This window comes from Capricornis sumatraensis, chromosome 2 (genome assembly GCF_032405125.1).
Source record: "Capricornis sumatraensis isolate serow.1 chromosome 2, serow.2, whole genome shotgun sequence".
Lineage (NCBI taxonomy): Eukaryota > Metazoa > Chordata > Mammalia > Artiodactyla > Bovidae > Capricornis > Capricornis sumatraensis.
The window spans coordinates 187,305,385-187,328,844 of record NC_091070.1 but is presented as its reverse complement, the minus strand read 5'-3'; the positions used below and the strand labels follow the sequence as shown (position 1 = coordinate 187,328,844).

The 23,460-nt window shown below is 41.0% G+C and overlaps 1 protein-coding gene across 5 annotated transcripts in view; it reads left to right on the top strand.

Moving 5' to 3' along the window:
* The window catches only part of FGGY (FGGY carbohydrate kinase domain containing), a 502,857-nt gene that overhangs the window by 33,489 nt on the left and 445,908 nt on the right, over positions 1-23,460 (top strand). For all 5 annotated transcript variants that reach the window (XR_011144409.1, XM_068963998.1, XM_068963999.1 and 2 more), the window contains exons 3-4: positions 6,108-6,219; positions 12,306-12,457. Coding sequence is in view for 4 of the 5 variants with exons in the window: in XM_068963998.1 (XP_068820099.1) it covers positions 6,108-6,219; positions 12,306-12,457 (264 nt within the window). In the remaining variant the exon portion in view is untranslated. The remainder of the gene's footprint in view (positions 1-6,107; positions 6,220-12,305; positions 12,458-23,460) is intronic.

The window sequence follows — 23,460 nt, the reverse complement described above, 5'->3', positions numbered from 1 at the left end:
GAAGTTGCAGAAATCTCCTTCTCTGGAAATTCTTTAGCAGAGCAATGTGCTTTCTCTCTAGCCGAGGAAATTCCCTTGATGCCAAGTTGTTGGGGTGAGTTTACTAGCCTGCTTTCTTCTTCCATTAATGAGAGTATAAAAAAAATCCTCAGGTCAGCAGGTCAAAGTCCCAGGGGCCTTCTGGGTAGTGTGACTCTGACAGCCATCTCTCTGAGATGGTTTAGCTGGGGGGTGGGGTGGAGGAGTTGTGGTGGGGGGTCTCAGTCATGATAAGCATGATCATAAGGTATTTCCATATAAGGCTGGGCAAATGACAGTGGCTGCCTAACCAAATCAGGTTTAAATGCATGTCACAGTTTTTTCTCCAGTTCTTTGTGATAGGTTTCCCTTTTAGAGATGGAGACGCTGAACCTTTGTTGCTGAAAAGCCATAATTAGAATATAGAACTCTGTAGGTCTTCAGAGGGGATTCATAAAATAGATTGAAGAGAATATTTTTTTTTGCTGCTACTGGAAGGTCACCTTCACCACAATTCTTAGGAGGATTCGAGTTTAATCTTTCAATCATTAATCCTGTGGTTTTTACATGTGATTACATGACACAGAGAGCATGCTATACTTCATACATAAGATTCCATAAACACAATTAATGAAGCATCAAGTGAATTTTTCCATCCTTCACGTTTCCTACAAAGGTTGATCGGTTCCAAAGCACTTTCAAACTAATTAACACTTTTGATTCTTACCTGTCTCTCTGTCAGGAACCTGAGGCTTGTAAAGGTGATGATATTAGTGCAAGATTACCTGAACTGGGTGTTGGGACCAGAAGCTGGTGCTTTTGATACCATAGCGTATGCTCCATTCTCCTGCAGAGCTGCCTTTTTGTATTGAGTTTTATTGCATTTTCTACCTGTTCTCCCCCACTTCCTCTCTTGACTAGAGATCTTTTGTAGGCCTGTGTAGGATGGGATTGCCTAAGTCAGGCATGCGCTCTCTGGGCACAGAGACCAATAGGGCTGCATGACAGGTAGAAGTTAGGGCTGGTTTATGCATTGACAGATTGAGGCTCCATGAGTTCAAAGACTGAATGCAATTAATTTACTCATATAATGGCAGCTACTTATTGTGCACTGATGTTGGGCTAATCATACCTTAGTTTGCTGAATTCTCCTAACATCATTCAGTTCAGTTCAGTTCAGTTCAGTAGCTCAGTCGTGTCCGACTCTTTGCGACCCATGAATTGCAGCACGCCAGGCCTCCCTGTCCATCACCAACTCCTGGAGTTCACCCAAACTCACGTCCATCGAGTTGGTGATGCCATCCAGCCATCTCATCCTCTGTCGTCCCCTTCTCCTCCTGCCCCCAATCCCTCCCAGCATCAGAGTCTTTTCCAATGAGTCAACTCTTTGCAGGAGGTGGCCAAAGTACTGGAGTTTCAGCTTTAGCATCATTCCTTCCAAAGAACACCCAGGACCAATCTCCTTTAGAATGGACTGGTTGGATCTCCTTGCAGTCCAAGGGACTCTCAAGAGTCTTCTCCAACACCACAGTTCAAAGGCATCAATTCTTCGGTGCTCAGCTTTCTTCACAGTCCAACTCTCACATCCATACATGACCACTGGAAAAACCATAGCCTTGACTAGACGGACCTTCGTTGGTAATGTCTCTGCTTTTGAATATGCTATCTAGGTTGGTCATAACTTTCCTTCCAAGGAGTAAACATCTCTGAATTTCATGGCTGCAATTACTATCTGCAGTGATGTTGGAGCCCAGAAAAATAAAGTCTGACACTGTTTCCACTGTTTCCCCATCTATTTCCCATGAAGTGATGGGACCAGATGCCATGATCTTAGTTTTATGTATGTTGAGCTTTAAGCCAACTTTTTCACTCTCCTCTTTAAGAGGCTTTTTAGTTCCTCTTCACTTTCTTCCACAAGGGTGGTGTCATCTGCATATCTGAGGTTATTGATATTTCTCCCAGAAATCTTGATTCTAGCTTGTGCTTCTTCCAGCCCTGTGTTTCTCATGATGTACTCTGCCCATAAGTTAAATAAGCGGGGTGACAATATACAGCCTTGATGTACTCCTTTTCCTATTTGGAACCAGTCAGTTGTTCCATGTCCATTTCTAACTGTTGCTTCCTGATCTGCATATAGTTTTCTCAAGAGGCAGGTCAGGTGATCTGGTATTCCAATCTCTTTCAGAATTTTCCACAGTTTATTTGGATCCACACAGTCAAAGGCTTTGGTATAGTCAATAAAGCAGAAATAGATGTTTTTCTGGAAGTCTCTTGCTTTTTCCATGATCCAGTGGATGTTGGCAATTTGATCTCTGGTTCCTCTCCCTTTTCTAAAACCAGCTTGGGCATCTGGAAGTTCATGGTTCATGTATTGCTGAAGCCTGGCTTGGATAATTTTGAGCATTACTTTACTAGCGTGTGAGATGAGTGCAATTATGCGGTAGTTTGGGCATTCTTTGGCATTGCCTTTCTTTGGGATTGGAATGAAAACTGACCTTTTCCAGTCCTGTGGCCACTGCTGAGTTATAGTCTAAGTAGTAGCTTTGCATAACCAAGGGAGCTGGCTTTTTGGCTTTCTAAAGTCACAAGAGTAGTCAGTGGTGGAGCCAGGTTTGAAGCTCAGGTAGTCTTCCCCAACACCATTGATATTAGCCACTACCTAGTGATTTCCAAGCCAACTTGGAAGGACATTCCAAGGCAGAATTGGCCATGCTTATAAATGCTGTAGATACGATCCAGCAAGACAAGGTGACTGGAAGGACTGAAATTGTGTAACCTGCCTTGGATCATGTAGCCAGAGTGACAGAGCTAGGATTTGAAACTAGGTCTTTGTGTCTCTTTGTCATGAATTTAAATGCTCCTCATGCTCTTCATTGGTAGGACTGATGTTGAAGGTGAAACTCCAACACTTTGACCACCTGATCCGAAGAGCTGACTCATTTGAAATGACCCTGATGCTGGGAAAGATTGAGGGCAGGAGGGGAAGGGGACGACAGAGGATGTGATGGTTGGATGGCATCACCCACTCGATGGACATGGGTTTGTTTGGACTCAGGGAGTTGGTGATGGACAGGGAAGCCTGGTGTGCTGCAGTTCATGGGTTGCAAAGAGTTGGACATGACTGAGCAACTGAACTGAACATGCTCTTCTAATTCTAGATGGATCAATGTAGTAAAGATTTACAGGGCGTTCACCTGGTACTGTTAGGCAAAGATGTTTCCTGGAGTCACAGGTGGGTCACTGGCAGTGTTCTTCTGAGGACGCATGCCCTGTCTGCAGGATAAGTCTCTCGGGCAGGCAGGCAGTGTGGTGGAGTAGGAAGAACCTAGCCATTGACTGGCTCTGAAACAGGATTACATTCAAGTTCTCAGTCTCTGGGATGTGCTTGCTCTTCCCTTCTCTCCCCAGTCTTCTATTTACTCTTTTTATGAAATGAAAATACTAAATGTTTCCTCAGTAGGCTTTGTAAGGATTAAATAAGGTGATGCTTGTAAAGTATCTTGCACACAGTAAGTGCTCAATACATGATGACATTTTATTATTTGTTGTTAGTATTTGAAAAAAATGCTTTTCCTTGTTGAAAATATGTAATAGTTGTGTGTAGCTCTTATTTAAGGAACACATTCAAAGTAAAAAATAGAGTCCTAAATGACAAGTCTGGCTTTCTATAACAGGGGAAAAGAAGAATTATACATTTTATCTCTTTAAATTTATTTAAAAATTTTTCTTTTTACTTTTTTAATGATGATGGACACATTTGAATTGATTTTTGTGGGGTTTAAAAGGTTATTATCTGTTTTAAGTTTCCGGAAAATGTTAACGAATATAATCACTTGTGCTTTTTCACAAAAGGAAACTGTAGAAATAAAAATAAAAAAATAGAATTAATAAATCTGTTATTCTACAACTTAAAAAATTACATGACAAAGTGAAAAGTCTCCCATCTCCTCCAGCTGTCGTTTCTGCTCTCAGAGGCAACCGTTAGTAACAGTTGTATATGCTTTTTCTTTTTTTTACCTTATTAATGTACCATGGATATATTTCCATTTTTTGTGTTTTATAGCTCAGTTTTTTCAAAAATATTTAACAGCTTGAGGTATAATTTACATACCATAAAATCATTAATTTAAATGTATAATTCAATGATTTTATTAAGTTTACACCTTTGTATAATCATCACCATAATTAAATTTTAGAACATTTCTTTCTATTTCTAAGTGAAATTCGCTCAGTCGTGTCCATCTCTTTGCTACCCCATGGGCTGTACAGTCCATGGAATTCTCCACGCCATAATACTGGAGTGGGTAGGTGAACCTTCTCCAGGGGTTCTTCCCAACCCAGAGATCAAACCCAGGTCTCCCACATTGCAGGCGCATTCTTTACCAGCTGAGCCACCAAGAATACAGGCGTGAGTAGCCTGTTCCTTCTCCAGCAGATCTTCCCAACCCAGGAATCGAACCAGGGTCTCCTGCATTGCAGGCGGATTATTTACCAACTGAGTGATCAGGGAAGCCCACAGTATTTCTGTTAAACCCCCAAAGTTCCTTATGCCTGTAGTTAGTCCTCAGCCCTCGATAGATAATTTTTTCTGTCTTTATAGTTGTTCTTTTCTAGAAAATTTACATAAATGGAATCATGCCACATATCTTCTTTTGTGTCTGACTTTTTTCACTTAGTATAACGTTTTTAAGGTTAATTGATGTGGTTACACATATCATTGTATGGATATACCACACTTGGTTTCACCATTTGGTTAAACCATGATGAATATTTGATTTGTTCCCAGTTTTAGGGTATTTTGAATATTGCTGCTGTGAATATTCACATACAAGTCTCTATGTTGATGTATGTTTTTATTTTTCCTGCTTGAATACCAAGGAGTGAAATTGCTGGATTGTGCGATAAATTTTATTGCACTTCGTGAAATAGCTGCATTGTCTATCTTCTTGTTATTGTGTTGTAAGTGTTCTTTATATATTTCATATGTGCTTATTATCAGATGTATGAATTACAAATATTTTCTTCTAATATTTAGCTTATCTTTTCACTATCTTGTTTCTTTTAAAGAGCAAAATTTTAATGAAGTCAAATTTATTATTTTTTTCTTTTATGAGTCTTGCTTTTTAATAAATCTTTGTCTAGCCCATGTCATAAAGGTTTTCTCTGCAAGGATTATAGTCTTAATTCTTAACATTTGGGGATATGATACATTTTACAGTTAATGTTTATGTATGGCATAAGATAAAAGTCTAAAAGTATGGGGTTTTTTTGTATATGTTTTGTGGGAATGTTTTAGGTGCAGTTTTATTTTTCAAGAAAGACTGCTTCTCAGTTTCTTATGTGACTTTGGTTAAGTTTTATTCCCCTCAAATAGTTGTTTTTGATTATTTTGTCCAGTTTTATGTTTTTATTTTGTTAAGCGGATTTGCCAACTTCTTCATACTCCCAAACCCAGAATATGCTTCTGTACTTCTTTTTTTTAATGGTGTAGAAAATTCTGTTTTATAGGTTTATTTAATAAAATAGTTTTCAGTAATTTTTATATTCATAAACAGTTAACATTGGTTTATATAATATTTTACTTACTTATGCTAATAATTCATTAAGATAGTTTCCTCGAAGTGGGATTTCTGGGTCAAAAGTTATATATGTTTTTAATTTTAATAAATACTATATTCTTCAAAATCTGTACTAAGTTATCACATTGTTAGAATATAAGGAAGGCCCACTTCTCACTGTGTTGCCACTGTTAATACTATATATTTTTAATTTTTACATTTTGCCAATAAGCAAGATGAAGAGTGGAGTATTTTTATTTGCATTTATTTAATTTTAGTGGAGTTGGGAATCGTTTTATATACTCTTTATATACTGTTTGTTTCTTTTATGAAGTGACGTCTCATGTCCTTTGCTTAATTTCCAATTAGATTGTCTTTTTTAGAATTAATATATAGAATATTGTGATATTGAGTTTTTAATCTGTGTTTTGTTGTAAGTACTTTATTCATTTCCTTCTAGTCATAACTGTTTTAAGTCTTTTAAAAGCCTGTATTGTAATTCGTATTTTTGTTTATTTGTTTTTAAAACAGAAAGTTGTTCAAGGGGTCAATTTACACCAAATCCGAGGGCTTGGGTTTGATGCCACATGTTCCCTGGTTGTTTTGGATGAGCAGTTTCGTCCTTTGCCAGTCAATCATGAAGGTAGGACCGTTTCTGTCTCTTTTTCTGGTAGTGGGAGACTGGCTGGGGCCCAGGGGGAGCATGAGATCAAGTGTCTGTTATCGCCATGAGTGAGACGCACGAGTGGAGCATGGGGACCAGAGATCATGTCCCTAGAGGACATGTTGGACAGCAGTTAGTAGGAGAGGGGTGACCTTAGAATTAGGTGGATTAGGAAGAGACTCTGCTCTCTAGGGCACAAGAGCAACAGCAGAAAGTTTGATGTAGGATGGACATGGAATCATTAGCTCAGAGTGTGTAGCCTTGAAACAGGTAAGTGGTCTGGGCCTTTCCAAGGAAGGCAGCCTGGAGTTGCTTATGCATATGAATTTCACCACCACGTTCATTTGAGTGGATGAGTCAAGTTAATTTAAAGGAAATAGAATAAGACAGGTAGAACCATATATCACACAGAAGAAGCTGGAAACAAATGGTCTCTATTTTCAATAGTCAGACCAAAGATGTTCCCATTGAATGATGTTGTTCTAATAGACACCTCATGAGTACTATAATAAGCTGTTTCAAATGTTTAAGTGCAACTTGCACCTACCATCAGAAAATTTTCATGGATGAGTATGTGCCCTTTTGGGATACTTTAGCCAGTAGTGCTAGCACTGAAGTTGCAACCCCAAAAGTCAGGTAGGTAATGGAAGTGAGTAAAGTGGGCCAAATTTGAGAAAAATAACAGCACATGTGCAGAGATAAATTTCAACTGATATTTATCCTTTTAATGGGTGGCAGACATTTGGGAGTGGTAGAGACTATGGTACATTGGAAATTGCATACTGCATCTAAAGGAGTGTGGCTCTCTGCATTTTCAGTTGGCTATTACCAGCATAGGTATCACAGCATGCTTTGGGCTGTGTTAAAAAATCCTTAGTAGTGGGCTCTGCGTAGTAGCACCTTTCTTAAATGGTGGCTATAGACACTGGGGTACTCTGAGATACTCTGAAATTGGAGTCAGACAGTTTCAGATCTTAACCCTGCTACTGCTGAGCTGTGACACCTTGAGTGAATCACTTAACCTCTGCATGACTTGGTTTCATCTCTGAAAGACTTGGAATAATGAAACAGCACTTTGCTGTGAGAATTAAGTGAGAGACTGATACCTGATTGTTTAGAAAAGCTTCTTCCATCCAATGATGAATTCTTTAACTTAGGAGAATGTGTTCCACTCATTCCTATGGACCTGATGCATGGAACGGTGATATTTATAAATGACATGCCCTGAAGAAGTATGCAAATGGGCGAATGATTAGAACACAAGTAGTAATGGTGACCATCTTTTATACACACACATTTTTTCTAATCATGTCACATTTACTAGCACTCCTTGTGTGCCAATCCCTGTCTTACTAAGTGTTAAGGCTTCAAAGATGAATACAAGTGGTCCTTGTTCTCAGTGGCCAACCACTAGCTCGGTTGGCATTGTTCTGGTCCAGGAGCGGCCCCTGTCTGGACCACTTCAGAGAGCAGAGACCCAGAGAATGGGACTGAACCTGCGCACTCAGCTCTGCAGCAGCAAGCCCTCTCCAGCCATGGAGCAGGCCGCCTGGGGAGGCTGCCGGGGCTTAAGGAGCGGTCAGGTGATGTTCTGTCAGGGATGTTGTGTGAGACATTCTCATTTTGTATGGAGCTTTAGATGCTAAGAGCCCTAAGTTCCAAGGACTCTATACCTCTAATCTGCTAAAATATATGGTTTTAAACTCTGGTTGCAAGTTAGAATTAACTGGAGATCTTTTTAAGATTATCAGTTCATGAGCCTCACCCAGAGTTGTTTTTATTCAGTTGGCTTGGGTGAACTTAGGCTGTTAGTGTTTTTATAAAGTCTTCTCAATAATTCTAGTATTTGGAGAATCACTGGGTACAGATGAATGAACAGCTAAAATATTAGGAACAAGAACATTTGAAATGGAGGAAGAGTTCTTTGTTAAATCTGCTTATACAAGCACCCTCAGATACCATCTTTTCTTCTCAGTGTAGGTAGAATTGCTTCCTATTAACAATTAAAAGGGTATGTAGGAAGCTACCCTAATTATAAGTGTTGAAAATATTGGGTAATTAGGTTGCAACCTATTAAAGAAAAGAGTAGCTAGGTTGCAACTGTAATTATAAGTGTTGAAAAAAATTGTTTTCCACCTAAAAGGTTAAAATGTGCCCATTCATCAAATGAACCTGGCTGCAGGTGCCCCTTACCAGTTTCTTGCCTTTCAGCAGGTTCTGTTAAAGTTAGATTTTATATGCAGTGGATTAGCCTGTGTTGGAAAGTGAAATTCAGATTTTAAGGATGAGTTAAAGGTTCTTTAATGACTTGTCCTTACCTAGCAATGACCCATTCTTAATTGGTCAATTGGAGTAATTGTGGAGTGGGATCAAAAAATTAGCTATAACTATTAAAACCAAGGGTTTCTGAGGTGGTGTGAGTGGTAAAGAATCCATCTGCTAATGCAGGAGACACAAGAAATGCAGGTTCAGTCCCTGGGTTGGGAAAATCCCCTGGTGTAGGAAATGGCGATCCAATCCAGTATTCTTGCCTGGAAAATTCCATGGACAGAGGAGCCTGGCGAGCTACAGTTCTTGGGGCCACCAAGAGTCAGACATGATTGAGTGCACACAGACATTAAAACCAAACCCCCAAGACTGGCAAAGTTTACCATCTTTGGATGGTAACCAAAAAAAAAAGGAGAAAAATTCCCAAGTAAACTAAGTTCAATAGTTTAAGGACACTGACCTGTGTGATAAAATCGTCTCATTGTTTGGTTTCTCTTCCTTTGAAGGTCAGTGCAGCTCTGGGTTGGACCATGGTGCCATTGCTCTGTGGTTCCTACCTCTGCAGCCCGCCTGGCTCAGACCATGACTCTGGGTGAACCATTCCAGCCACAGGAGCTCTTGGGAGGGAGAGGAATTGAGGGTGATAGTTTAGGGTCAGGGAGGAAGTTACTGCCTAGGCCACTCTGCAACAGAAACCTCATGTTTCGATGGTTTTCTGACCTAGTCATTTCCTTCAAGTATCCCTGGAACACCTGTGAGGCATTCACAGTATTAATTGAATGAGTACAGGGGTGAATAATTTGCCCAAGGGTAAACTGTGTAACCCTAATTCTTCTCTGTTAGATTGCTTCCAATTGTATTAAATATGATGCCGTCTTGGGTCTGTGCTCTGTTGGTCTCACATGCTGTCTCTGTTGTGTGGTCCCTCTTCCCTCACTCTTTCTTCACCTGCCTACCCAGTGACCAGTCATTTCCAGAATTAACCAAAAGCTTTCCTGCCTGTCGGAAGCCTCAGCTTTCGCTACCTGGGGCCTTCTCTGTGCCCCTCCTCTTCTGTGTACTGTGTCCAGGTCTTCTGTCCTGTCAGTCAGTACTACATACAGCCTGTTTTGTCCACTTACCCACCTGCTCCATATGGGCAGGGTCTGTGGCACACTCTTCTTGGTATCTCAGCACCCAGCACTGTGTCTGGCATGTAGCAAATGGTTAATAAAAGATGAAGTGAACTTTCAGTGGAGTCTACAAGCACTGGAAAGATTAACTTCCATGTTGTTGTCTATAATGAACATTATTAATTAAGAATCATAATAAATAGAATAAAGTAGCTGATTCTGCACAATCTTCATTTTGTCATTCTGAGCCTCTTCATGTAGAGCAGTAGTAGCTGACCAGTCTGTCTTTACAGTTAATAGTTTAGCAACAGGTGTTTTTGTCTTAAAGCAGCTGCAAATACACTCTATACAATATTGAAGATGAGATATTGATACCATCCTTTTCAACACCCACATACACATGTGTGCGTGCGCGTGTGTGTGTGTGCATGATATGTGTTCACACACCCACATTCTGATTCCATGATGATTTTTGAATAGGACCTGGACATTAGTATTTTTTAAAGCTATCCCTGGAGAAGACAATGGCATCCCACTCCAGTACTCTTGCCTGGCAAATCCCATGGACGGAGGAGCCTGGTAGGCTGCAGTCAGTGGGGCCGCTGGGAGTTGGACACAACTGAGTGACTTCACTTTCACTTTTCACTTTCATGCATTGCAGAAGGAAATGTCAACCCACTCCAGTGTTCTTGCCTGGAGAATCCCAGGGACAGGGAGCCTGGTGGGCTGCCGTTTCTGTGGTCGCACAGGGTCGGACACGACTGATGTGACTTAGCAGCAGCAGCAGTAGCAGCAGGAGTTTCTGATGTGCAACTAGGGTTGAGAACCAGAGCTGTAAGTGGTTTTGTTATGTAGTAGAATCCACTCAGCGCTTTATACAAAATCTTAGATGTGCCTATGGAAGGTTTCATGTACTTTCTTTTATTTTCAATGTGTTAATGTTGTTTGAGGAGCTTTTTGGGACCTGAAATCTCTCTGGTCAGGCAAATCAGTGATTGAAGCCTTGGCTTATATCAAAGATGACCTAATTTAGATATTTTCTCAGGTTGACTTTTTTGGTTATGTTTTAAAAATTCTTTTTCAAATATATGGAAGCATAAGGAAAATAAGATAACAGCCTCCTATGTATGTATGAGGATAAACAGATGAAGTTTTATCATATTTGCCACAATTTTTTTTTTTAAGAAAAAACCACTTTAGTCCATGCCCTCCTCCTCTCCTCTGTCCAGCAGGTGATGGTTCTGCTGTAGTTGGTGTTTACACTTTTCTTCTGTGCTTTTATCACAAGTGTGTATACCCACGACAACAAACAATATATATTGTGTTTAAAAATACCCCAACTGGTGTAGCTCAAGTTTAAACTTGTTTTACTAATGTATTTATCCATTCTCTGCACAGATCTACTTTCAAAACACATTTGTGCTTTTCTCAGCCATGAGAGAGCAGGCAGGTCTTCAAGCCTGAAGGCAGTTTGTCATTGAAAATGACCTAGATCTCAGAGTTGTTTTTAAGATTAAATGAGATAATGTATAAAAATGTTTAGCACAGGTCTGCCAACACACACACACACACACACACACACACACACACAGCTTTATAAACATTTGTTCTTAGCAAAATTATATAATAGCTGCAGTTATTTTGCCAATAAACAAAATAACACATGAAGTGCCTGGCTCAGGTCCTCTGGAGTCCTTTTTCTCTCTCCCGTTTATAATCTGCCAGGTATATTCATTGCTGTTCTCTGCATTTTGCCATTGGAGGAAGCAGAGGGCTGTGAAGAGTAGTGACTTGCCCATCACTGCAGTATGAATTAACAAGGCTGGGGGAGGGCCAGAGGAGCAACTAGTTCCTCTGTGGGCTACAGGGTGTCAGAGGCAGGAGGCGGGCTTCCTATGAAACATTCCTCTTGAGGGTCTGCTATGCGACAAGTATGTGCCATATCTTTATGCACATTATCTTTTGTTCAGTGAGTGAAAAATCTCAGTTAATCCATCCAGGCCTGGTTGTCCCCATTTTATAGAGAAGAACACAGGCTGAGAAAAATTCCACAACTTTTTCAGTATCTCTGTACTGAAAGAGCGTTCCATGTTAGGTCTGCTTGGTTCCCCAAATGGAAGGAAAATATTCCAGTGTTTCCCACGCCACAAAACCAACCATGTGAGGAAAAAGCACTTAAATTAACTAATTTTAATTAAAGTGACTAGAGGCAGTGAGACTGTAAGCAGATAATAGCCATTATGTAGATGTAGATGATAATTATACCTGAAATTATATGTCCTGATTTCCAGGAGGCATACCTTAAAAAACTGAAGTATTGTTTAGGCTTATTTCATTGGTTCTTTGCTTGAGCATATGTCCAGGAAAGTTTTTCTTAGATATAAGGGATAGGAGAGGGGGAAAAGTTGAGAGAATGAATGGCAATCCTGTATAATTAATCAGTGAATCATGACTAGGTTTTTGCGTAGACATTTAGCCTTGGAACTATATTCAAAGAGTACATCTCTTGAAGGGAGATTGGAGGTTTGGGTGGGATGTACTAGTCAGTGCTGGTGGTGTTCCCTGTTGATGTGTGGAATTACAGAAGTGATTGTGAAGATTTCTGCCCTTGGGAATCCACAAACACCCCCTTGAATTAGAACGACAAGGATGTAGCAGTGTCCTCACTTTCCTTGTTTTTGCTAGGGGATTCCCATCGAAACATCATCATGTGGCTGGATCACCGGGCGGTCAGTCAGGTCCACCGGATCAACGAGACGAAGCACAGCGTCCTGCAGTACGTGGGGGGCGTAATGTCTGTGGAGATGCAGGCCCCGAAGCTTCTGTGGCTAAAAGAGGTGAGTGCACAGGCTTGGGGAGAGATTGCTCATAATAGCAGAGGATTCCTTCTAGGGAATCTATCCGTACCAGGCACCCTGCTCAAGTCTGCTGTGTTGGATTTTTCCAGCAACTCTCAGAAGGTTGATCCCATTTTATTGATTCAGTAGCAGTTAAGTCATTCTGCTTAACTCATACAAGGCACTGTGATAAGTATTTGATGGGGATTATCTCTTTGAATCCTAACAGCAACCCTATAAAGTAGTTTTTTTTTCTTTTTTGCATGTGTTTTGTAAAAACTAAAACTAATAGAGATTCATCAGCTCACCCTAAGTGACTTAATCTTATTAGCAGCCACCCCCTAGTTTTCTTTTTCTTTTTTATGTGTTTTGTAAAAGCTAAAACTAAGAGAGATTCATCAGCTCACCCTAAGTGACTCAGGAAGCATGCAGCAGAGCCAGAATCTGAACCTAAAACCGACTCTGAAAGTGATTTTTCATAACAGCCAGTGCTCTACTGCAGTCCACAGGGGTTAATTACCATTCGAGTTAGAAAGTGGCAGAGCTGGGATTCAAGTCCTGATCTTCTAACGGGAACATTCTCGGCATACTTTGAGCCCCCAGTGATTAATGTTTGACCTTGGTGGCATTTTACGGAATGCCTTTCTCATCTCACCTGAACTTCAGTTTCCATGTCCTTATATGATAAGGTGATCTCTGGACAAAGCACTTGCAGGTGGTTCCCATTTCCAGATGTTAGGATCATTTATGAAGTGCAGAGAATGGTGATGTCAACTTAATGGTTCCTGGTAGATATGGATGCATGAGAAAGTTCAGGTCCTCTGGGAACTGTAAGGACTTGAAAACCCGTAGTGCTCTGGTGAGAAGAGAATTCATCTAAGGGTAAGACCTGCAGTGATTCATTTACTGGCTCTGGTGGGTTGGTTCTTCAATTACTCAAATGTGGGGTTGGGGGAGTTTCAGGGTACTGAGAAGGTGTCCTTGGATTGCCACCATGGGATAGAGAGAGATGAGCACAAAGGATATTGATAATTAAGGCAGGCTTGGGTTGTTGCTTGTTTAGTATATTGAGCTATTTTGTAAGTTTGAATTTGCAGAAAGATGTCTGTATTTGCTAGGAGTTTGAAAACACAATGTTTAAGGAGTCGGGGTTTCAGGATCCTAATTCTGACTCTACTAGCATCACACTGTGTGACTCTGAGCAAAGCATTTCTCATCCCAGGCTTCACTTTTTCCATCTAGAAGGTGAGTGAGTTGAACTGGGTCACTTTGAAAACTGGATACCAAAATATCCTGAAATACAAATCAGATTACTAAACTGCCCTGCACTGCCCCCACACTCTATTCTGTGTTTGATAGGCTTTAATTAATTTCATTCTAGCAACCTCTGCCTGCTTGATGGCATAAGAAACTGAGGCTGAGAGAGAGGGTTATATGACTTCCCCAAACAGATGATAGAGCCAGAATGTAAATCGGTGTCTCCTGGTCTCTAGCTCATCCCATTTGTCATGCAGTGCTGAAACCCTCTTTAAAGCTTGCCTGTCCAGGAAGTACCAGTAACAGGGGTGGTGGTGGTCTTTAAGCCAGCCTAAACATGGCACAAAGGAACAGATGGGTTGGCCCTGTCACCCTTGTTGGCCATAGGTGAGGAACAGCCATTCTAAATTAGGTGAGGAGAATGGGACAGGTGGCCATTGGTGCAATACCAGCACCTTCCTGACGCCTGGTTTGTAGCCAGCTTAGTGCTTTATATCCCAGGAGATCTTAATATACATGCAGTTATAAGCTTGTCTGGATATTTACCTATGTGCTTGAGATCAAAGTAAGCTAAATAAAACCCACTGAAAATAATATCTAGATTGCCTGGCTGTGATTATGACCTAAGACTGACCATCCATCTGTCCATTCATTTAGTCGATTCCATTTCAGAATTTTCTGAGTAAGGCTCTAAACCGTGCCTCACTGTGTATTCAACTACCTGAACATTGAGCTTCAAACCTGTGTTTCAGATTTTTTACTTTGATTTTTATTTTTTGGTAAGCATACCCAGGAATCCTTGCTGAGAATCCTTTGGTTTTACTGTGTTTGCAAATTCAAAATAAAAACAACTTCTAAAATCAGTTTTCGCATCTTCTCCTTAAAGCGTGTCAGTGGCTTTATAGCTTCTCAAACTTTAATGTGTAAATGAATCACCTACTGAACTGTGGATTCTGACTTAGTAACCCTGAGATGGGACCTGAGAATTTGGGTTTCTAACAAGCTCCCAGGTGGTGCTGATGTTACTGCCTGCAGATTCACAAAACCGCTTTTGGTTCTAAAGGCTTTTATACCCTTACATCCTGAAAAGCATCCGTGTATGGAGAAGTGGGAAGCAGTTTCTTCTTTTTATTGGGCCTATGGGGAACTGAGACATAGGGAAGTACTGCTTCCCAGGTGGCGCTAGTGGTAAAGAACCCAGCTGCCAATGCAAGAGATGTAAGAGACATGGGTTTGATCCCTGGGTCTGGTAGATCCCCTGGAGGAGGGAATAGTAACCCACTCCACTATTCTTGCCTGGAGAAATCCCGTGGACAGAGGAGCCTGGCAGGCTACAGTCCATAGGATCACGAAGAGTTGTACACAGCTGAAGCGACTTAGCATACATGCATACACATAGCTTCACTAACTGTTCAGCAGCACATTCAACATCAGAACATGAGACTGTGCAAGTTCACAGCGTTGCTAGGTGTTTACTCTTCATTCATTCCTTAATTTGTCAAATCTTACTTGTGGTCCTGCCATCAGCTGGCAGTATGGTAGGCACAGGGGCATGGGTACAAGGAGGACTCTTACCCTCGAGGGGCACAGTGTCCAGTGGAAACAGTGGTGGGGAAACATAAAGAGGGTAGAAACATGGACCCAGAGCTAGCAAAAGATGTGCTGAACACTGTGATACAGGAATATGAAAAGTGCTTTTGGGGCAAGTAATTTGCTTCCTGGACAAGGTACTTGAGATGAGCCTCAAGGTATAACTGGAGGTTTTGCCTAGTAGAGAAGAAAAGGATATTTTAGAGAGACTGTTTTTTGTTATTGTAAAGTACATAGGCCCAAGGACAGGAGCCTGGGATGCTTCCCTGAGAGTAGTAGGAAATGAGACCAGGCCTGTTTGGTGAGAGAGATTAGGGATGGTTGTTAGCCAAGGGAGGAAATATCCTAGATACCTTGGGCCCAGTGAAAAGATTGGATTAGGAGTAAGAAAATGTGTGTGTGGTGGGGAGTAAGAACTAGTTTTCTTCTTCTTCTTTTTTTTTTTTAAATTTATTTGTTGCCCATGCCACATAGCTTGTGGGATCTTAGTCCTCTACAGAGATCAAACCCAGGCCCTGGCAGTGAACGTGCCAAGTCCTAACCACTGGACTACCAGGGAATTCCCCAAGAATCAGTTTTCTTATTTTTCTGATTATAGCACTTCATTGGCCTTGCTTTGCCCTTAGGATAAGCTCCAGAATTTGTAATCTGGCTCAGAAGATGGTGTAGGACATCATTTTGACCTCCCCCCACTGCTTACTGTGTGTCCCTCACTTTGTTCTGTCCAGTCCATCCATAAGGATCCACTCAGAGTGCCTCAGTCACTCCAGGTCTTTGCCATCTCAGAGTCTTTAACGAGGGGTTGGCCATCTATGGCCATGGGCCAAATCTGGCCTGCTGCCTGCTTTTGGATGTCCTGGGAGCTGAGAATGGCTTTTACCTTTCAAATGTTGAAAAATAATTTAAAGAAGGGTCATGTTTTGTGACTGGTGAAAATGAGATGAAATTAAGACTTTGGTGGCCGTGAAGTTTTACTGGCAGCCAGCCTCATTATTTGTTTATGTACTGTCTGAGGTACTCTTGTACTTCAGTAGTAGATCTGAGTATCTGAGATGGAGATTGCATTTCCTGCAAAGCTGAAAATGTTTACTCTCGGGATCATTATAGAGAATGTTTGCTGATCCCTGGTCTTAAATGACGCTGTGCCTTCTGATTGAATATTCTTCCCTCTACTCACCATTGATTCTAACTCATCATGTGAATCTCAGTTTTACTGTCACATATTTAAAGAAGCCTTTTCTGACTCTCAAGTAAATCAGAGGTCTTTTGTCATTTTACTCTTTTTAAAAACATTAATTGATTTATTTTTGGCTGAGGTGGGTCTTGGTTGCTTCTTGCAGGCTTTCTCTAGTTGCAGTATTTGGGTTTCTCATTGCCTCTTCTGTTGTGGAGCAGGGCTCTAGAGCACTTGGGCTTCAGTAGCTGTGGTGCATGGGCTTAGCTGCCTTGAGGCATGTGGGATCTTCCCAGACTGAGGTTCAAACCCGTGTCTCCTGCTTTGGCAGGTGGATTCTTAACCACTGGACCACTAGGGAAACCCTGTCATTTTACTCTTAATTTTATTTCATTATATCTTTCATAAATTGTAATGACATGTCCATTTGTATAATGATTTGTATAAAGCTCACCCCTTCCAACCATTGTAATCCACAGGAAGATGGAGGTGATATCCATTTTGTTCCTTGCTGTGTCCCTATACTTAATCAAATGCCTGGCACATAATGGGTACTCAATAAATATATTTTGAATGACTTGAGTGGGACAATAAGGAGCTCTTACAGTTCTCCAGGTGAGAAGTGATGAGACCTGAATTAGGCACTGTGGGATGGAGAGGAGACAGGTTCCCAAAATTGTTAGGGATTAATGTCTGCAGGACATTGAGGCTGATTGGCCATGAATGGTGAGCTAGGTGGAGGAGTCACAGCTGACCACTCATTTCAGTATTACTGTCATTCATGTGCTCCTTGTACTTAGCCTGGAATCGAATATCAGAGACAGTTGGATAGAATTTGGAGTTCAGACTTCCCAGAAGACAGAAGTGATGTACTAGGACCACCATGGCTCATGGGCAAAGCCACTTGGGTCCTAGTTCTGCAATATGGAATTTTAATCGTGTCTTTTTCATTTAAGGTTTATGTGTTTTAGGTTGACGTATGTCTCCTTAATAAGAATTGTCAGATAAAAGGAAAAATGCCATTTGAATTTTTCATAACCCCCAGCAGTCTGGCTTCTCCATTTGGTCTCAATGATTCTGACTCTCATCTTAATGAAGGCCAAATGTAAATTAAGTTCTCTCAGGCTGGAACAGCTGGAGTCTCCTATCTTTATAAACATGAAACATTGTAGGGTAACGAGGTGCAGGCTGAGGAAGGTCAAGTAAGTTAACGGGCTGATGCCAATCCTGACAGCTCAGTGTTAATGGAAGATAATTAAGTGGCTTGTAGAGGATGCATGGAGATATTCCAACCCCTCTTTTAACTCATTTCCTCTTTTTGCCATTGTCAGCAGAGCAGAAAGCTAATCATTTTATAGTTTGCAGTTCTCGTTGTTCATTCCAAAAGTCTGGAAGCAACTGGCTAGAATGTCAGAGAATTTTGTTGATGGGTTTAGAACACGTATCTGTCCTTTTCATTTCCCTAGTCCATACCCTTCTGCTTCTGTTCTTTTGGTAACATATTGGGAAAATGAGTAATTGATGCTCTGATTGGTTCTAATATGCTTTTTCCTGTGTATGTAGGTTCTTGGGAGCAACCAGGGAGTCTGGATGCCCAGAGAGGTGGTTTGATAACTTCCTGCTAGCTGTGCAAGGTGTCAGTTGAATGCTTTGTAGTAGGGGGAACTATTAAAAAGAAAGCTGTTAGACTTCAGGAAAGCCTGATCATTGTCTCCTCTGTACAGTGAGAGGCTTGCACAATAAGTGCCTTGACCTGCCTTATTCTTCTATTCCTCTTGATTGTATAGTAAAATCTATTTTCTTTTGTTGAGGTTTCTTGTTTTGAAACTTTATGAAAGAGAAACAATGTCAGTTTCTTTCTTAAAAATGGAGCATTTCTTTTTTGTTGGCAATATAGTGGAAACTATAGTCTTCCTCTGTTAGTTACTCTGGCTTCAAATGCATGCATAGGTCTTGATATTATTTACCTACATTCATCAGGTCTTTGCAGTAGAGCTAATACAAGACAGGAACTTTGGGAAGTAGAACACAGTTGTGTAACAACAACAAGTACTGTATTTGAAGGCAAATGACACTTGCATTTAAATCTTTCTCCAGCATTTACCAGTTTTGCATGACCTTTGACTAAATCAATGTCTATGATTTTCAGCATGCGTAGCTGTCAAATGACTAACGACAATAATATCAGCCTTGTGGAATTAATTGGAATTTAGTCAGATATTTGTAAAATATACAGTAGATATTCAAATAGTAGTTTAATTCTCACTTCCACTGTGTTTTAAAATATTTGTCTCTACTGATGGATATGTCAGTAACATTCTATAGCCAATTGAGAGAATGTTAAACACTAGAATATCTTATTGCAAGTCACTGAGTGTAATGAGTTGCATGTTTCCCCTGTTTGAATAATAGCTAAAGAAAGCATCTAAAAATGACCACAAAATTGTCAGGCAAATCAACAGTCATAGAAAATAGTAGAAGAGTATAAAACATGTTTTTAGAGTCCTTCATTTATCTGAATCCTCCGTATCCTATGTATGATACCTGTACCAGGAGGCAGCCAGCTTTGAACTGCAAAGCAGAGTGACTCACTGAATATCTTGTACATGTTTCCCCTAAAATTCGCCAATGCTTACAGCCCCAGAGTTATTTTGTTCCACAGTGATTATTTAATTTTTATACTATCTTGTGGTTAGATTTATCGTTTTTTATAAATGAGGAAGATGCATGCGTGCTTAGTCACTTCAGTCGTGTCCGACTCTTTGTGACTTTGTGGGCTATAGCCTGCCAAGCTCCTCTGACCGTGGGATTCTCCAGGCAGGAATACTGGAGTGGGTTGCCATGCCCTCCTCTAGGGGAATTTCTCGACCCAGGGATCAAACTCACATCTCTTGAGTCTCCTAGCACTACAGGCAGATTCTTTACTGCTGAGCCACTGGGGAAGCCCATAGATGAGGAAACTGAGGCCCCCCCCCCCCCCAAAAAAGGTTAAATGTCTCACTCCTAGCCTCGTATCATGTAACTATATGTACATCAAAAACCATACAAACAGCTCCATCCTCTATTCCCTTCCTGTGGGGGCCTACCTTCACAAAAAAGTGATCTCTGCCTTCACAAAGTTATAGCCTTTTTGAACTAAGCAATAAGAACAGACAATGTATGGCAAAACCAATACAGTATTGTAAAGTAAAAAAATAAAATTTAAATTAAAAATAAATAAATAAAAAATAAATAAAAGCAAGTCAGGGCAAGAAAAAAAAATAAAGAAAGAAATAGATGTGGTTTTGGAGAAGACTCTTGAGAGTCCCTTGGACTGCAAGGAGATCAAACCAGTCAATCCTAAAGGAAATCAATCCTTAATATTCTTTGGAAGGACTGATGCTGAAGCTCCAATACTTTGGCCACCTGATGTGAAGAGCTGACTCATTAGAAAAGACCCTGATGCTGGGAAAGATTGAAGGCAGGAGGAGAAGGGGATGACAGAATGAGATGGTTGGATGGCATCACCGACTCAATGGGCATGAGTTTGAGCAAGCTCCAGGAAATGGTGAAGGACAGGAAAGTCTGGTGTGTTGCAGTCCAAGGAGTCACAAAGATTTGTACACAACTGAGCAACTGGACGTCAGCAACAGCAGAGGAAATAGATGAAATCAGTAGCTAAAATGTACATAGTGCTTCTTATATATCTAGCGCTTGTCTAAGCATTTCATCCCAGTTAAACTTATCTGATCTTCAACCACCCTAGAAAGTAAGTCTCATCTTTTACAGATGACAAAACAGCCTCAGAAATATTAAACAACTTGCCTGAGGTTATTCAGCTAATAAATGGCAAAGTTGGGGTTTGAACCTTGGCATTTCAGACCCACAGAATGGGCTTATCACCGTTTCACTCTACTGCTTCTTCAAATGTTTGCTTTCCAGGGTTTGGATAAACTAGTTCAGGGAAGAAACTTGGATGTGATACCTTCAGGATCATCTGAGGCTGGGAACAATGGGCACTGGGATCATTTTTTTTTTTTTCATTTGCAAAGTATTGGTTGAGTGTTTCCTGTGCGATGAGTATTGGGGATGCCAAGGTGAGCAAGATAGATGAGCGCCCTGCATAGGCTTCTGGGAACTTAGATTCTAGTGTAGAGAGACAGAAAGTAGAACAAATATATATGCAAAGTGATTTTGTTTCCTGGAAAATGCTATGAGGAAGAAACTCAGGTGAACAGATTTGCCATGGCTGGTGTGTTCTCTTGGGAGGTTTCTATTGACAGGAATGATGAGATTTTCAGGAAGCGGAGCAGCAGACTCAGGGGAGAGAAGCACCTATGAGATCCACCTAGGTCAGCAGGGCCAGGGGCAGGGTATGAGCAAGGCAGACAGGGGCAGAAGAGGGGTTAGAGAAGTGACCAAGGGCCAGACCCTACACAGCCTTGAGGTTATTGGCAGGAATTTGGATTTTATGCTAAGAGCAATGGGAAATGGTTGATGGATTTTAAACATGGGTGTGACATGATCTATGTTACAATTTTGGGAAAAAAAAAAAAAACTTCTGGCACATGTACTGGGTAGATAATAAATATTTGTATAGCAACAACAAAGTTTACACTGCAATGTTAAAGGGAAAAATTATGAGGCTCTACAGTCTTACAAATGCATTTGTTTTAAGAAATTTACAGTATAGGAAAAAATGGCTGCATATATTATTACAAAACACAATAATGAGATACTATCCATAGTTGGAATAGTTGACTACTGTTACAGCACAGTGCTCAGGCTTTTATTACTTCTTAGTACTTTTCCATTAAAAAATAAATCTTATAGTTCCAGGTATCCTTTCTGGTCGACAGCACTTCATTATTTAGCGTGGGATTCCCCCCACCCCCCCACCCACTGGGATTATTTCCTTAAACCATCTGCACAACAGACTGGTTCCAAATAGGAAAAGGAGTATGTCAAGGCTGTATATTGTCACCCTGCTTATTTAACTTCTATGCAGAGTACATCATGAGAAACGCTGGGCTGGAAGAAGCACAAGCTAGAATCAAGATTGCCAGGAGAAATATCAATAACCTCAGATATGCAGATGATACCACCCTTATGGCAGAAAGTGAAGAGGAACTAAAAAGCCTCTTGATGAAAGTGAAAGAGGAGAGCAAAAAAGTTGATCATTCAAAAGATCAACATTCAAAAAACTAAGATCATGGCATCCAGTCCTATCACTTCATGGGAAATAGATGGGGAAACAGTGGAAACAGTGTCAGACTTTATTTTTTGGGGCTCCAAAATTACTGCAGATGGTGACTGCAGCCATGAAATTAAAAGACACTTATTCCTTGGAAGGAAAGTTATGACCAACCTAGATGGCATATTCAAAAGCAGAGACATTACTTCGCCAACAAGGGTCTGTCTAGTCAAGGCCATGGTTTTTCCAGTGATCATGTATGGATGTGAGAGTTGGACTGTGAAGAAAGCTGAGCACTGAAGAATTGATGCTTTTGAACTGTGGTGTTGGAGAAGACTCTTGAGAGTCCCTTGGACTGCAAGGAGATCCAACCAGTCCATTCTAAAGGAGATTGGTCCTGGGTGTTCTTTGGAAGGACTGATGCTAAAGCTGAAACTCCAGTACTTTGGCCACCTCATGCGAAGAGTTGACTCATTGGAAAAGACTTTGATGCTGGGAGCGATTGGGGGCAGGAAGGGAAGGGGACGACAGAGGATGAGATGGCTGGGTGGCATCACCGACTCGTTGGACATGAATCTGAGTGAACTCCGGGAGTTGGTGATGGACAGGGAGGCCTGGCGTGCTGCGATTCATGGGGTCGCAAAGAGTCAGACACGACTGAGCAACTGAACTGACTATATGAAGGGATTTACATGCATTATTTCATCTAAGCTCCTCTGTGATAGGTATTATTATTCCATTATACAGATGAGGAAAACAAGACCCGGGGGCTTGAGTAGTTTCTTTAAAGCTACACAACAGTAAGTGGTGGAGCCAGGATTCTCACTAGGTCCAGACCACCTCCAACCTGGGCTCTATCCATTGGCCTGCAACTGCTTTGTGACTCATTTCTGCCCACGTGCAGGGTTATAGGCTAGCAGCCCACAAACTGAATCTGGTCCCCAGATGGGTTTTGTTGGACCCACCCTGTACTTGAAAAAAAAATTCCTTTTTGAATTAGTGTCCAACATTAAAAAAAAAAAAGAAATTTCTCATAAAAATCCAGATTTCTCTGTTTCTCTCAAAAAAATAATAAAAGGACTTGGCAGTCCTGGGTTCACATTCCCATGTGGGAGGAACTGGCCAGAGCTGCGCTGGGGCTGTCCCTCAAGAAGGGGCGAGTGTCCTGCATTTTACAGCATTCCCCACCCAGCCTGCTTCACCATTTCCTCTTCCAGCAACTAACCCTCTGGACGCTTGGAGCTGAGACCCAGGCCGCAAGAATTTGTTCAAGGACTCCATCATTACTTTTCCTATAACAGAATACTCAGAGAAATGGAAAGTCTTGCCAGATGGTGCATTTCTTGATCAGTGGATCTAAGGATACCTTACCCATGTTCTCTTACATCTCTGGATCTTTGCTGAGGTCTTCCTTCTGCATGGCAAACTTACAATGATTTCTTTTCACTTGGGGAAATTTATACCAATTCTTCAAGCTCCAAGAAGCTTTCCTTGACTGTCACCATGGAGTGTTGATTAGGGTCCAACCCTCTGCCCTGCCTATGGCATCTTCCTCTTACCCCCACCCTGGAATTTATTAAACTATTATTGCACCTCATTTATTTACACATCTGTGATGTCTGGGGCATTGCTTTGCTTTGTATCTAACACTGATAACTCTAAATATTTTAATGGATGGAATCATTTGTCATGCCATTTTTGGTTGCTGGGTGTGTCTGTTCAGATAGTTCTGTTCCAAAGTAAAGATCACTGCATGTCGAGCATATGTTACTTTTCTCTTCCCTGTTGTGGAAAAGGAAGTTTGGAGTA